General features: G+C 39.0%; 1 protein-coding gene across 2 annotated transcripts in view; it reads left to right on the top strand.

Moving 5' to 3' along the window:
• The first annotated feature begins 4,883 nt into the window (after positions 1-4,883).
• The window catches only part of LARS2 (leucyl-tRNA synthetase 2, mitochondrial), an 88,977-nt gene continuing 79,193 nt past the window's right edge, over positions 4,884-14,667 (top strand). The window contains exons 1-3 of one of the 2 annotated variants that reach the window (XM_050318642.1): positions 4,884-4,979; positions 7,854-8,104; positions 9,884-10,012. In XM_050318642.1, the coding sequence (XP_050174599.1) occupies positions 7,871-8,104; positions 9,884-10,012 (363 nt within the window). In that variant the 5' untranslated portion in view covers positions 4,884-4,979; positions 7,854-7,870. Of the gene's footprint in view, positions 4,980-7,408; positions 7,734-7,853; positions 8,105-9,883; positions 10,013-14,667 lie in introns of those variants that run through there. The other variant, XM_050318634.1, reaches the window with a different exon arrangement.

Below are 14,667 nucleotides of genomic sequence, written 5' to 3'. Positions count from 1 at the left end.
TGACAAGAATGCACTCTGTCATCAAGGCCAGTTCCCAGCTGAAACAGTTGTCAACCTTATCAGGTAATACCTGTTATGAATTAACATAACTCACAACTTACATGATAAGCTTCGCTCCTAGTAATGCAACCAGTCTTGCCCAAATCTGTTCTTTTCTATCCCAAAAGTATACTCTACCTCTTTTACCCGTTTCAAGAGTTAGTTCCTCCACTACCAAAACATTTGAGTGCTTGTAAAACAAAATCTATTGCAGAAGTGAAGCTCCTATTATCTTCATGAGGTCACTCAGAATTCTTCCCTTTGAGATCTGGGCTCAGATGGTGGATATGGTTTTTCTTTCAGTTAGTCTATTAATTACTTGATTTTTTTGTATTCTCAAGGGACATTCTCCCCTGCAATCCAATCACCTGCATTTTTTATCTGACCTTGTGGTTTAAAACAAAACAACTAAATGCACGTATATATAAACAGTGGTGAAAGGAAACTCAGAAGCAAAAGCAACACTCAAGAAGTTTAGTGGAAAAAAATAACCAAGCAAACTTTTTAATTATGTGAAATGGTGCTGGGATCTGAAGTATGAAGGCAATAAAAATTATTCTGTATTCCAAATGCTGGGTTTTAATCCTTTTTTTGTAGGAGGTTGAAAAAATACTAGACACATTGTTGATGTAGGAACAAAATAGCAATGCCAGGAAACACAAACATCAGTTCTGGTAACTATCAGCAAAAGCAAAATTAGACTTGTATGGAAAGCAGGAAGCATTGCTATTTAAGTAACAGACAACTGGGGCACTTCTGCACATCTCCCATACAGGAACTAATGAATTACCTGATTACTGGATTAACAAAAATGATAACAAACATATTAGTGGAAAGTCTAAAAAAGAAATGGGGGAGTATCAACCATATGGAAAATAATTTACTAATATTAAGACAAATGCAAATGTCACTAAATAATTAATTTCCCATAATAAAAGGAGACTGAGCAAACAGCCCAGGTTAGGAAGCAAAACTCCATGTGGGGAAGGTGGGTATCACGGGATAGTGGGGGAGGTACCCTGTTTGGAAAAGTCTGAGCCATTTGAGGCCTTGTGTCCCTGCTTGCTCCCCTCACCATGCAGGGGTTACTGGCTAATAAGGGAGAGACAGATGAGTGAGTGGTGTCTCCAACCCCTCCCTGAGCTACAAGGTGTTGTTGAATTTAATTTTCATTCATATGGTGGGCTGTGCAGCTCACAGCTCTGATTCATGATTCCTGCAGGATTCAGCTCAGGAACATGAGAGTTTTCCACTTTCAAAGAGAAGGGACATGATATCGAACAGTAGTCTGTCTTTTGCAAATGAAAACCTCTTTACTTTGTGTCGTGGTTTTGCTTTGGGTCAATTTGCTTTCACACCTCCCACACAATTACTATTAGTTGAGAGAAGGTTTATGCAGACAAAAGAGACTGAATTTAGGGAAAATAGTATGAGTATTTATTATTAGCAAAATAAAAACTACTAAAGAACTATATCTACAATAATTCTACTTAAGTAAAAGTACCAAGTATTTACAAAAATATTCCTCCCCTTTTTTAAGTGTGTGCAGTGCTCTTCACCTCAACTGAGGATAACACCATAAAGCTCAGAGTAAGTGGAAGTAGCAAAATATTGAGATAATTATTTTATGTTGTCTTGAAAACATTTTGAAAGTTTAATCACTGCCTAAAATTTAGTTATGATTCTTTTAAATACATTTCAATCTCTGGACTGCTGAATTATCTGACATTAAACATATTGACCTACATTTCTCAAGCTCTGCCATCAAGATTATAGCTGACTGAGCAGTTAGACCTTTGTCTTTTTAATCCATTCATTTCACTAAAACATTGCTTTCTCATCCTGACAATCTACTTATGTATTTGATTTGCTTGAAGCTGAGGATAATCTGTTTAGACTAATACTAAATTAATCACAATCTTAAATGTTTCCTAGAAAGTTAGATAGATGCTATACACAAAAGTAGATCTGTCATACCTGAGGAACATTTAGGTTTGGGCCCACCTGGAGCCTCCAGCTCTCCTCTGTTCACCATATTAACCAACAACCTAAACTAGGTTTGGTTAAACTCAGATGTAGCTTGTGATTCTGTTGAAATGGGTGCTTTTGGGAGGGGTTTATAAGCCAAGTATTCTACCAAGTCTTGGCTATGGTTGCAAAATGTCAATATATAATGAAATATTTAATATAAAATATTAAAAATAAATGAGAGAAAAATAACCCCCCAAACCATTTTCTATTATTCCTTATTTTCTTCTGGAAGGACTTGCTGGTATGACTTTCATTACCTGCTAACAAAAACAAGCCGAGCATATTTGACACGTTTGAATTGTGTGTTACTTAGAACATGTCGATGACTTCTGTCAAGATACTACTGGAAACTTACTCTGAGAATATACAAAAATCTTGTGTCCCTTTCCATTGACTTTATTGGCACTTGTTGTTCAGTCTGGATTCTAATAGTGAGGAAGGCAACCAGTATCAAATGAAGATAAACAAGCTGAAAGATTTTCTGTAAACAGAAGCTGAAAGTAGGTGAGAAAAACTGAGACCAAATAGAAACATACTCAGAAGGCAAGAAGAGCAAAAGTATTCTGAGTAGTATGAAAATCCATGAAGATCAAAAACAATCCAGACATACACTGTTATTTGACATTTGGGCTTATTCATGGTAGAAGTAATAGTGAGATGTTCAACCATTAAGCACTAACTGTTTGGCATCACTGCTTCAAAACACTAAGATCTCATGTCACCAGTAAGTCCCAGAAATGGCAATGACTAATTGTCCCATGCTGTGAAGAGGACAGCCAAAAGCACACCAAAGCTTTCCTCCAAAATCAGATACTGACTTTTTTTCTGTGGTCTCATCCAAGTCTGCTAACATCTCTGGGATAATTCCCTCAGACATGAGTCAGGAGAGTGCAGGGGTTACAGCCAGTGTGAGGGAAATCATACTTTGAGGTGAAAACATGTCCCCACTGGTCACAAGCTTTCCTTTATCTCATTTATCCTGGAGAAGGGTCTCAGCCAAAGACTGCCCTCCCTGTTCCCGCACACAAAAATTTTCCCTCATCTTCCCTCAGCCAAGGAACTCATACAGCAGCTCAGAGGGAGATTTGGGATGGAAGGTCTGATAAAGCAAAGTCACAACCATTTGCTGAAAGGGAGATCAACAGGAAAGAAAATTAAAATTATGCATAGTTGTGGTGAAACTCTACTAGTTTATAAGCAGGGTAAGCATCAAAGCTGTTCTCCATTCATTTTTGTGGTGAAAAGGTTGTAATTTAAGTATCCTTGACAGGTACACACAACCAAGCAGAAAGCTTATACTCAGTAAGTACTTATTTTTAGTTACATAAGAAGCTCCTACCTCTCTAATACAAAAAGGTTGACTTTACTGCAGGCATTGTGCTGCATATTTAAACTCTGTTGGAAACACAGCAGTGAAGAAAAAGGTCTAAAAATGAAAACAATCAACAGTTGCCAGCAGAAAAAGGGTACAACCCACCGGGGGCGGGGGGGGAGAGAAAAAAAAAAAGAAAAAAAAAAAAGAAAAAAGAAAAAAGTATTTCTTGTTCCTTGGAGGTTAGTGCAAGCTACTTGCAGTAATTAAAACCAACTCCGTTGACAACAGAGTAAGATGTTGTTTTCCAGGCAGAGGTAGAATTAATTACACTGTGCTAGATTGCATTTCTTGACTTCTGCTTTTTTCTTTCATTAGTCAAAAAGACACCACACAAAAAAATTATTGCCTTTATTTCAGAATCTGCCTTTTTAAAAAAAAAAAAAAAAAAGTACAGATGGGAAATAAAATTATTGAGGGTAAAAAGCTACCGAAATCTAGCTCTGAACTATATGGTCACTTTCCAGGCTATCTGTATATGCTGTGGAGGGGAGCAAGATTAATCACATGGAAACAGTCAGGTTGGAGGGGAGTACAGTGGGTCGTCTGGTCCAACCTCCCTGTTGAAGCAGGGTCATCCCAGAGCACATGGCACGGGACTGCATCCAGACGGTTCTTGAGCATCTCCAGTAAAGAAGACCACACAGCCTCTCTGGCCAATCTGTTCCAGTGCTCCGTCACTCCCACAGTAAAGTTCTTCCTCATATTCAGGTGGAAGATCCCGTGTGTAACTTTCTGCCCACTGCCTTTCATCCTGTTGCTTGGCACCACCAAGAAGAGCCTGGGTCCAATGTCCTGGCACCCACCCTTTAGATATTTATACACAAGGAGAACCCCTCTCAGGCGCCTCTTCTCGAGGCTGAACAGGACCTGTGAAGCTTATACAGAGATCAATTCCTGACAATCAATTTCATAGAATTAACTGGGTTGGAAGAGACCTCCGAGATCATCAAGTCCAACCCTTGATCCATCCCCAATGTGATTACTAGATCATGGCACTCAGTGCCACATCCAGCCTCATCTTAAAAACCTCCAGGGACGGTGAATCCACCACCTCTCTGGGTAGGCCATTCCAATGCCTGATCACTCTCTCTGTAAAGAACTTCTTTCTAATATCCAACCTAAACCTCCCTTGGCAGAGCTTAAGCCCGTGCCCTCTTGTCCTACTGCTGATTGCCTGGGAGAAGAGACCGACCCGCACCTGGCTACAGCCTCCTCTCAGGTAGTTGTAGAGAGTGATGAGGTCACCCCTGAGCCTCCTCTTCTCCAGGCTAAACAACCCCAGCTCCCTCAGCCTCTCCTTATGGGACTTGTGCTCAAGTCCCTTCATCAGCCTGTTTTTCCAATTTACTGTTGACCCACGTTCCCACGTCAGACCTCGGGAACCGGCAAGCCCTTCTCCCGCCCTCCACGGAACTCCCGCCCCCGCCGGGCGGTGCCGAAGGAGGAGGCGGTGCCCGCGCCCCGCTCTGGCACCGGGACACCAAGATGGCGGCGCCCGCGGCGAGGCGGGGGAGCTGAGGGAGTGCGCGCGCAGGTAACGGTCCCCCCGCCTGGCCGCGCCCTCGCCCCCCGCCCGCCGGGGCCGCCGCCGCCTCCCCCGCTGCCCGCGGCTTCCCGGGGCCCGCTCCATCGGTCTCCCTGCCCTGCCCGCGCCCAGCCGGCTCTCCCGGCGGCCTCGTGCCGCCGCCGCCGCTTCCCCCTTCCTCGACCCTCCCACCGTCACTCGCGCTTGCGGAGCGAGCTCCCTGCCCTGCCGCGGAGCTCCCCCTGCTCGCTTCTCCAGCGGCGGGACACCCCCACAGGGCTGAGTGAAACGTGCTGGCCTTCGCCAAGCAGTTCTCAGTACCTCAATTCAGTCTGCCGTGTGGTTACTGCATCTTTCCCAAAGTTCCCTGGGTCAGAGGAGGCTTAGGTTAGGTCTTAAGGAAAGGATCTTCGCCCAGAGGGTGGCTGTGCACTGGAACAGGCTCCCCGGGGGAAGTGGTCAGGGCACCAAGCCTGACAGAGTTCAGGAAGCGTTTGGATAATGCTCTCAGGCATATGGTGTGATTCTTGGGGTGTCCTGTGCAGGGCCAGGAGTTGGACTTTGAGGATCCTTGTGGGTCCTTTCCAGCTCAGGATATTCTATGGTTCTATGATTTCTTTATCTGTCAGACCAGCCCCTTCCTCCCTTCTCAACACACCTGCCGGAGCTGGACAGTTTTGGCTTGTAACCTGCTCCTTGTAAGACCCACGAAGTGCTGGTCTGAGATGCCCTTAGCTGGGGCGGGGAGGGGCACTCTGCTTGTCCTGGCCCCATGCACAGAGGCGTGGAAAGGCAAACCAGCTTAGTTCCACATCCTTTGGATTTGGTTGTCTTCTGTCCTGGCATGGCCCCATGCATGATGTGCTGATGATCGCGTCACTTGCTGTTCATCCCATGTTGGGGGGGGACCAAGACTGGGAACGGGAAGGACACTGCGGATCTCTTTCTCATCGTGGAATTACATGTGTTTGAATGAGCTTAGCTCTAGCGCTGTGACCATGGCTGCAGCCACTTTCCCACTCACTTTCACTTCCCTGACCCCTGCTCATGTGACCTGTATGGCCTAAGGTCACTGAAAAGTGTCCTGGCAGGCGTGACATTGACAGGTGGGCTTCTCTTGAGCTGTGCACAGCCATGGGGCTGTGTGCTTTCTGTGTCACAGAATCAGCTGAGTTGGAAAAGACCTCTGAGACTCTCAAGTTCAGCCTATGACCGAACACCACCATGTCAACTAGAACACAAGAACCAAGGGCCGTGTCCAGCCTTTTTTAAAAGATCGCCAGGCACAGTGACTCCACCACCTCCCTGGGCAGCCCATTCCAATGTTTAAACAGCCTTTCTGTGAAGAAGTTCTTCCTAATGTCCATTGTAAACCTCCCCTGGTGCAGCTTGAGACTATGTCCCCTCCGTCTCCTTTCAATGAAACATTATACATGAGTGTAACTGTTGTGCTTTAAAATACTTATTTTGTAAATCAGAAAAGCTGATTCCTTGCATAAGGAAGCACTCCTTTCCATTGTAAATTAAATCAAAGTAATATAAATAAGACATAAGTAATAAGGAAATAATTAATAAAAATAAGCAAAAAAACTGCAAAGTACTGATAGGCTGATTTTGAGATGAATGTGATGTTATGGAGGGGGGAGAAATTGGGTGTCTTCTGAATGACTCGTGCACCTGCACTGGGAATCCTGAGTACCATCCTGGATGTGTTATTACTACAAATGAGAGACATTTTAGAGATTAGCAAAAATTCAAAGCACTGATGTGACATAAGTGAAAAAATGTTCAGAAGAGTCTGCTTGGTAAGAAAGAGAGGAAAGGTGCAATTCTGTAGACAGGCAGTGAGGGTTTGTGTATGCATATATGGTGAATGTTAAAGGAAGTACAACTCCCACTAGCTTACTGGGGATCTGAATTAGGTGGTATAGCAATTATTTCTACTGATAACGTTGCTATCTTATGGGAAATGCATGAGTAAAACCTTTTCTTATCAGAGTTTCTCTACACAGAGATTTTAGTGATGTAACTTTGCTAGGAAAGTTATGAACTGACTGAAATAGCTAGCTTGGTACAAGCCAAGTGTATTGGCCAAAATTTGGAAAAAAAACCTACAAGAAGCAGCCACAGAGGACAGGAAATATTGATGTTTAAAAAAAAGCAAATTTTTTTTTTTTTAAATACTTAGGCGTCAAGATGAAGAAAAATCTCAGAGTAGGGGTCTCTTAACACTGTATTTCCTTCTGTAAAATCAGTAAATACCTGACTGAGACTGACCCCAAATATGCGGACTATTTGATCTTTCTCACATCTGAGTAGTTCTAGAAGATTTGCTCTAAGGCATACGAGGAGTTAACTGGATTTTTAACTGGAAGAGAATGCCTTAGCAAAGTAGTCGGTTCAGAATATCTAGTTGAAATCTACTAATTATAGTCATCCTCCCCCATCTCTTTTCAGTGGTGACAAATTCAGTATTTTTACAGGGTAATTTCATCCAACTTCCTCTTCTCTCTATTTCATTCTGAATTTTTACTAACACCCTGTTAGCCATCTTCTGTTCAGGCAACTGAGCTTCTTGAACCTTCAATTCACTGATTTGGCTTTTATGGCGGACTGAGTGCAAGAATTGTATTTTATTAGATAAGATGTCTTAACACAACGGTTTTGTTCCATACGAGGGCCACAGCTGGTTCTCTCTGCTAAAAAAATACATGCTTTTGTAATTCAGACACAGGAATAAAACGCAAATACCATGGAAAACAGGCGAGTAGTTCAAGTCAAGCTAAAATATGTTTCATAGCTACCAATTTTTTGTATAATTATCTTAATCACTGAATTCTTGTTATATATTGCAGACTGAAATACATATTTTTTTCCTTTCAGGTATCATAACCTTAAGAATGCAGTCGGTTTGTCAGAGAGTTGGCTCTTGTTCCTCATGTTTGAAGAGACAACTAAATGGCTTCCTGGGATTAATTAAATGGCAGAGAAGACTGGTTCCTGCTTGTGTGAGAACTATTTACAGTGAGACGGGGAAATGGGAAAAAAACTATGGGTTGGAGACAAGAAAAAGAGTTGAAAATTGGTGGCTTCCAAGAATAAAGGATGAGTTCTGCAGAATTTCAGAAACTGATGTAAGCATTATGAAAAATTTGGACATTACCTATTTGATATTTTTGTTTTCTTAGAATGAAATTAACTGAATCTTATTTAGTACAGTTGACTTATACTGATTAGATTTCAGGGAAAAATACTTTTATGTGATAGTAGGTTGTTAAAAAATATTGTTGAAATAGGTGGAAAACATAATTTTAAAATCTTCAGGAAAAAGACAGTGATAAGCAAAGTATGAACTTGACAATTTAGCAAGTGTTTGAGTGATCAATTCTTTCTTTGTATATTGTATCATATTTAGGAATTAATTATTTAAAGTATTAAACATCTTCTACGTTTGTAACTTTTAAAAACAATTTTCTCAAGGTTTTGTTCCCAAGGTTAAGACAAATCTATTATATTACACACTGTGACTCATTAAAATCTATGTTAAGGGAAAATTATTTTTTAATATTTTCTGGTTTACATCTCATAGGAGTAATAAGTGACTTGCAGGAGAAAAGTTTTCCCATGCAATAAAAGATCTTGAAAACAATGGTTTCTCAGTCTCTGACTCTTTTTACCTTCACAGTTATGCTCAGTCACGTTGCTTTAAAAACATTTTTTGCCCCTTCATGTTTTTTGTTCATCTATCTTAAAATGATCAAAAAAATTGTTCTTTTAAAATGTTGAAGAGAGAGAAGAGCTTTCTTTTTCTGGGAAAGAAAACTGAGATGGAAATTGTGTGCATGTATAGCGTAGCAGGGAAAACATTAATTTAGGCATGTGTCTTTGATACCTGGTTATACATGTCTATGTAGGTATCGTATATAGGATACATATGCTAAGTTCTAAATTGTATTTTTAATTATATTTTTGTTTTATCCTTACAGTTGAAGTAGGTTTAATAACATATTAAGAGGCAAATAGTGTATAGTGCTGCAATGAAGTATTCAGATTCTTTCTGATTTTGCTATAATTGGGCAAAAGTGATAAAGAAGTAATATTTGATAAATATGAATAGTATTTTATTCAGAATAGTAAAAGCTGCCCATATTTTTTTTCATTATTAATATAAGAAGAATAATCTGTGAATTTACCAAGCATCAGTGGTATCAGTGATAAATTCAGTCAGTGGTAGTCAAAATGTATTAGGAATAACTGATGTGAGAGATAATGTTTGATTTCATCGTAAGTTTTGTCATTTTACTCAAACCTAACTAAATGAAATGTTTACTTTCTTTTTATTATGTAAGATACTGCTTGTAAGATGTTTTTGGATCTGAGAGGACGTAGGGAAACTGAACAGTTTCAGTTTAGTAGATGTTCATGCAATTGCTAATGATTTAGTCACTCTGAGTTAACTGCAGTTCATCTGACAAGAAGTAACTGGCCGAGAGTCAGTTCTGTGTTTGTTGCAGATACAAAATAAACCAGTAATTATTTAAACTGTTATGAAGAAAATTTAATCTACTTTGTTTTTGGTTTTTTTTTGTGGGGCAGATTAAGATCACTTAGATCATCAGTTGCAGGTACTCTGGTAGGGAATGGTGGTTGGTTAAGCTTCAGTTCTGTTAATATAGCTTTTGTTGTTAGTAACAATTAATTTTCATAATATCCCAGTGCTGTATAAATGTGAATTGGAATTGATGAGATGGTGGAGAACACCTCCATTTAGGGCCCAAAGAATTTGATCCAATGAACTTTATCAGTGCTCACTTGGATCAGTTCCATACCGTGCAGTTTATAATGTGTACATGTATTTATTCAAGTGAAATGCTAACTCACGTAGTTACTAGTTTCTAAAAATTTCTTTCTAGAAATCAAGACCAAAATTTTATGTGCTTTCTATGTTCCCATATCCTTCTGGGAAGCTTCACATGGGCCATGTTCGTGTCTACACCATCAGTGATGCAGTAGCTCGGTTCCAGAAAATGAGAGGGATGCAGGTAAGAATAGATCAGCAGTAGGACCGAGGAGGGGGTGGGGGGCTTATGTTTTAATATTATAATTACTCAGGAAATGATTATTTTCCAAGATCTATGAAAGTGAAGATTTAGTTGGAATATATGCTACAGATGCCTAGAAAATGACCCGTGAAGCTTTGAATATTGAAATTCGAGACTTAAACAGGTGGTGTTCAAAACTCTGTTGGCAGCAGATGGTTAGAAACCGTCTCAGATGATACAGCTGATGCTGTGTCAGTTACCTGAACCTGCTGATGTATGGCACAGTGTCGATGGGCAGCGTGGGCCACACTGTTTCTGTGAGAGGAGACTGCAGACCCTACTGCCCTCCGGGTGGGACTCGGGGGGAGGAAGAGGTGTAGCTGACGAGAGAAAACTGGGACACCACAGAAGGCAACTGCTTTCACCTCTTCTGCTCCCGAGAACCAGTTGATGTCATTTGTCAGACTCAGAGGAGCACCCTGCCATCTGGGAGGGAAACCCTTTTTCTTGACTGCCACAAGTCAGATGAACAGGATCATGTCAAGCGTCACATCATGTGGGTGTAACTAGAAGTTTCTGTTCTGTAGCGTCTGACTCCTTGGCTTGCCCATTTCAACCTTCCTCATATATACGAAGTGTTGTCCTCTGAAGGTACAAGTCTTTGAGGTAGGCTAAGCCTAACTTTCTTGCTACATCTGCAAGGAGAAATCCCATTTTCCCTTCCATATTCCTCTGTTTCCCAGTCTGGCCCATGCCTGCCATAGTTTCTGGCTCACTCCCTTCTGTCCGTCCGTTGCGTAGAAGTAGTGTAGCTGAGAGCCTGGTCCCTGCAGTCTGCAGTGGGATCCTAACTGGCATTCTGCACTAAAGGCTGGCGGGTAGAATTTGAAGGATGTAAGGAAGGTGTGGGAAAACTGCGGTCTAAGTGACAACCATATTACAGAAGAAAGACATTTGGTAAGGGGAAAATGTTAAGAATCTGGGAAAGAGTAGGAAGGAGGAATATGGAAAAAGAAGGGAGTAAAAGGAAAAAAATAGCCATAGGCAAGAATCTAGGATGACACACTGAGGAATTTTCTCAAATGTACAAGAGAGAAGGAGCAGCTCAAGATTTTAGGAATCAACCTCATAAGAGTACAAAGAAGATGAAATGGAGAAAGTAATGTTAGTTGTTGGTTGAGGTACTAAGTGCAATTTCCTTGCCACAAATGCTGTAGAAGTGTAGCATTTCCTGGATTTATCACCATCCATGAGACTGATAGGTATCGTCGCTGAATTATTCAGTGTGCTGCCTTTCCAAATACTATATATTTTATGCCAGGGATGAACATACCATGCACTGAATACATGCTTTAGAGAAATACATTCTTATGCTTTCAAAATTACAGGAAAAATTACAGGAAAAAGAAATAACTGCCTTAGACTTTAAATGAGGAAAAAACCAATAATGTCTGTTTTAACACTAATCTTTCCTAACTCCTCTGAACGACAGAAACTTGAATCTCCATTAAAAAATGAGCTAATGAGGCATTTGATTCTTGGTTGATGTTAAGACTATTGATGACATGTCTTATCAATAGCAGTGAAGATAGCCACTACATTTCTGTTCAGAAAAATGAAAAATGAAAACTTGCTTTCTCTTATACTACCTAAAATAAAGCGAAAATAATTGTCTACAACAAATAGCATGTTCTACTTGTAATCTTTTAAAGATAAGGTAAGTAAGCACCTGTTATAGAAACCTTTGGAGAAAAGTAAAAAGAAAATGTACAAGAGGCACTGTGCAAACAAGTTTTTATTTCCACATTTACCCATTTTTTTCTAGAAAAGTTTTGAAAGGCTTTTCAAGTTTTTACATCTTGCATTTCAGCTTATTTTTATATTTCATGTAAAAATTACTTTGAAGTATATTGGAGTGCCTATAGGACATGCTGGATTTCTATAAATACTTGTATCTTCTGTTATGTTAACCAGTTTGAACATCTATTTTTGACTAAAGGTGGGCAGCCATAGAATTTAACCTTCATTTACGATTAAGAGACATTAAAAATCTCTCAGATGATTTTCTGAGTATGTCAGAGTAAGAGGTACTATGTTAGTGATGTACGTTAATTTGCTGAAACTTAATCTTAAAAGAACTTTTTCTTCATTACCCATGCTAATTACTTTATTACTTAGCATTAAAGCCTTTATAATTGATTTTCTCCTTGCAATTTATTTATGAGCCTCTAGAAGTGTTCTCTGCCCTTTGTCATGGTTCTACAATCTGTTAAAGATTCCTTTATTGTGGTGGTTTTAGGCTATGACATGGTTATATAATAAAATTTGATATTCCCAAGAAAAATTATTTTTCCCTGTATTCAAGGAATTACTGGAATTCTTCAGTACATAAAAAAAGAGAATACTCTAGAAACTAAACTGTTAGTATGCACAATTTTTAAGTTATTCCATTGATTTTCTTTCTCAAAATTCAGCTTTAACATTGCATGTTTCGAAGCTAAGGGACTTCTAATTTTTCCTCTGTTAAAAATCTAGGTAGAAAGTAGAAGTGAATCCATTTCAGGTATTCAAGGCAAGTTTAGGATAAGATTTTTGAGTAGCAATGTTGTTTAAACTTTGCTTCCATCATTTTCAAATTAAAAAAAAAAAGGGAAGAATCTCTACACAGATATGTAGAACTCACCCTGGTTAGCAAGTCGTAAAAATTGTGCTAGAAGCAATGCAGACAGATTGAAAGTGTAAAGTAATGAGGAATGATGGGCTGTCATCATGAAAATTACAGGCAAAACCATTCAGACTTTCAGTTCCCAGGGAAAACTTCAGGCTACAGTGTATATTTGTTATTTAATAAACAGTGAGGGAAAATGTGTATGGTGTGTACATAGTTCAGAATATGTGGTTGAGTAAGAGAGCAAATTATATTAAATAAGGTGGAGGTCTTAATGAGAAAACAGTAATAAGTTTCATATCGATTTAATCTGAACAGGCAAGAATTGGCCTATTTTTTGTAATATTTAAGCAAGGATAAACGAATACATTTACAAAGGGATTAGAGGTCCTTTAGAACTTCTTTGGAATGCAGTTGTGTAGTTTCTTCATATCGGAGGTAGTTTATATACATATATACACGTATATATATGTGTATATATGTATATTCACATAAAGAGTAGGATAGGAATAGTAGGTTTCACTGGGAAAGTTTTAAATAATTTGATTTATTTTGTTGTTTTTCTAAAATGGAACGTTAATATTCAATTTTTTTCAGCTGGATAAGATCTGATTTTGTTTCAATTAAACTATTTTAGAGAAGCAGTACACACTGAAATCTACTGATATTTGCCAGATACCTGTACTTCACCAGCACTTTAAGTGGGAGAATAAATATTTGTTGCTCTTTTCCCTACCTTGTTTTTGAAAGAAATACTGCTGCAATATAAAACTGTAGATGAAAGTATTGCGAGGCATTGTCTTGTTCCAGCACTCCTCAAGGACCTGTAGGCAGTGCATGGGAAACAAAACTGTCATGCAGTTGGATTGAGTTGCTGGATAAATGATTTGTAGAGTACATCTGTTATAACTTGTTTACATTCTGATTACTGAAGATGAAGTTTGAAGTCTTTGCGTGGGAAATGTAAACCATATAGATTACTTCACATAGCTAGGCTCTTTCCAAAATGTGTTAAGGGTGACATTTTTCTTGAAATATAATTAAAACACTTCTTTTGTATGGAGAGTTCTAGATCTTATTGAAAAGATTTCTTATATTTCTTATAAAATGCTATGAAAAAGTAAATGGTACATTTTAAATTACAAACTTGTATCTATTAATAAACCATTCCAGGACTATTATGTGCAGTTTCTGGTGGTGTTTTCTTCATGTGAATTTCCATGCATGTTTTGAATTCAAATGTAGTTTTCTGAGAAGTTAAGAGATTTCCTATTCGTTATTTGAGAGTGCTGTGTACAAGTTATAGACATATTCATGGTGATTTTCACTATGGCAGATTTCCAGTCTGCTGGTGCTCTGGGAACAAGTATTTACCATTACTTTTATGATGCTATCATTATCATGTCTTTGATAAATATCAAAGTGGATAATTTGTGCCTCTCAGAGGACTGAGAATAATTCCCTTAGCGATCAGTAAACAGAGAGTGATTCAGTTCAATAGTTCTTGTGATATGTTTTTAATGAAATTGATACTACAGGGGGTGTGAGAGTTGTAGAGAAATCAGAACAATCATTGGACAATTCAGGGTGACATTCCTGCATGCTGGAATCACATTTCTTAATTTATACTTAAACTGGTCTTGATAGATGGGATTAGAATATTGTCAGTGATATTTCCACAATATCCCCAAATGACTTAGAGCGTTTTCGTTTTATCCATAACATCTCTTCTTTAAATTGAATGTATTTTCATTAATTGTTTTCCCTTTCAGCAGTGAATCTTATTACTCTTGAAATTGCAAAAGTGAATGGTATTGAAGACAGACAGGCAAGTTTAATTAAAACTTTATAATTAATTCATCAGTAGGATGAATTATTTCAATACAGATCCATTTTCTGATCATCATTAGCTGCTGTTCGCCACCTTTTTTACGTGAGGCTGCTGTGTCCTTTTGTCAGGTTATTTCATGTGGTATAAATCAAGTGG

This window comes from Myiozetetes cayanensis, unplaced genomic scaffold, assembly GCF_022539395.1.
Source record: "Myiozetetes cayanensis isolate MyiCay16 unplaced genomic scaffold, myiCay2020 scf1, whole genome shotgun sequence".
Lineage (NCBI taxonomy): Eukaryota > Metazoa > Chordata > Aves > Passeriformes > Tyrannidae > Myiozetetes > Myiozetetes cayanensis.
Note: the sequence above shows the minus strand (reverse complement) of the source record. Positions and strands in the feature narration are given on the sequence as shown.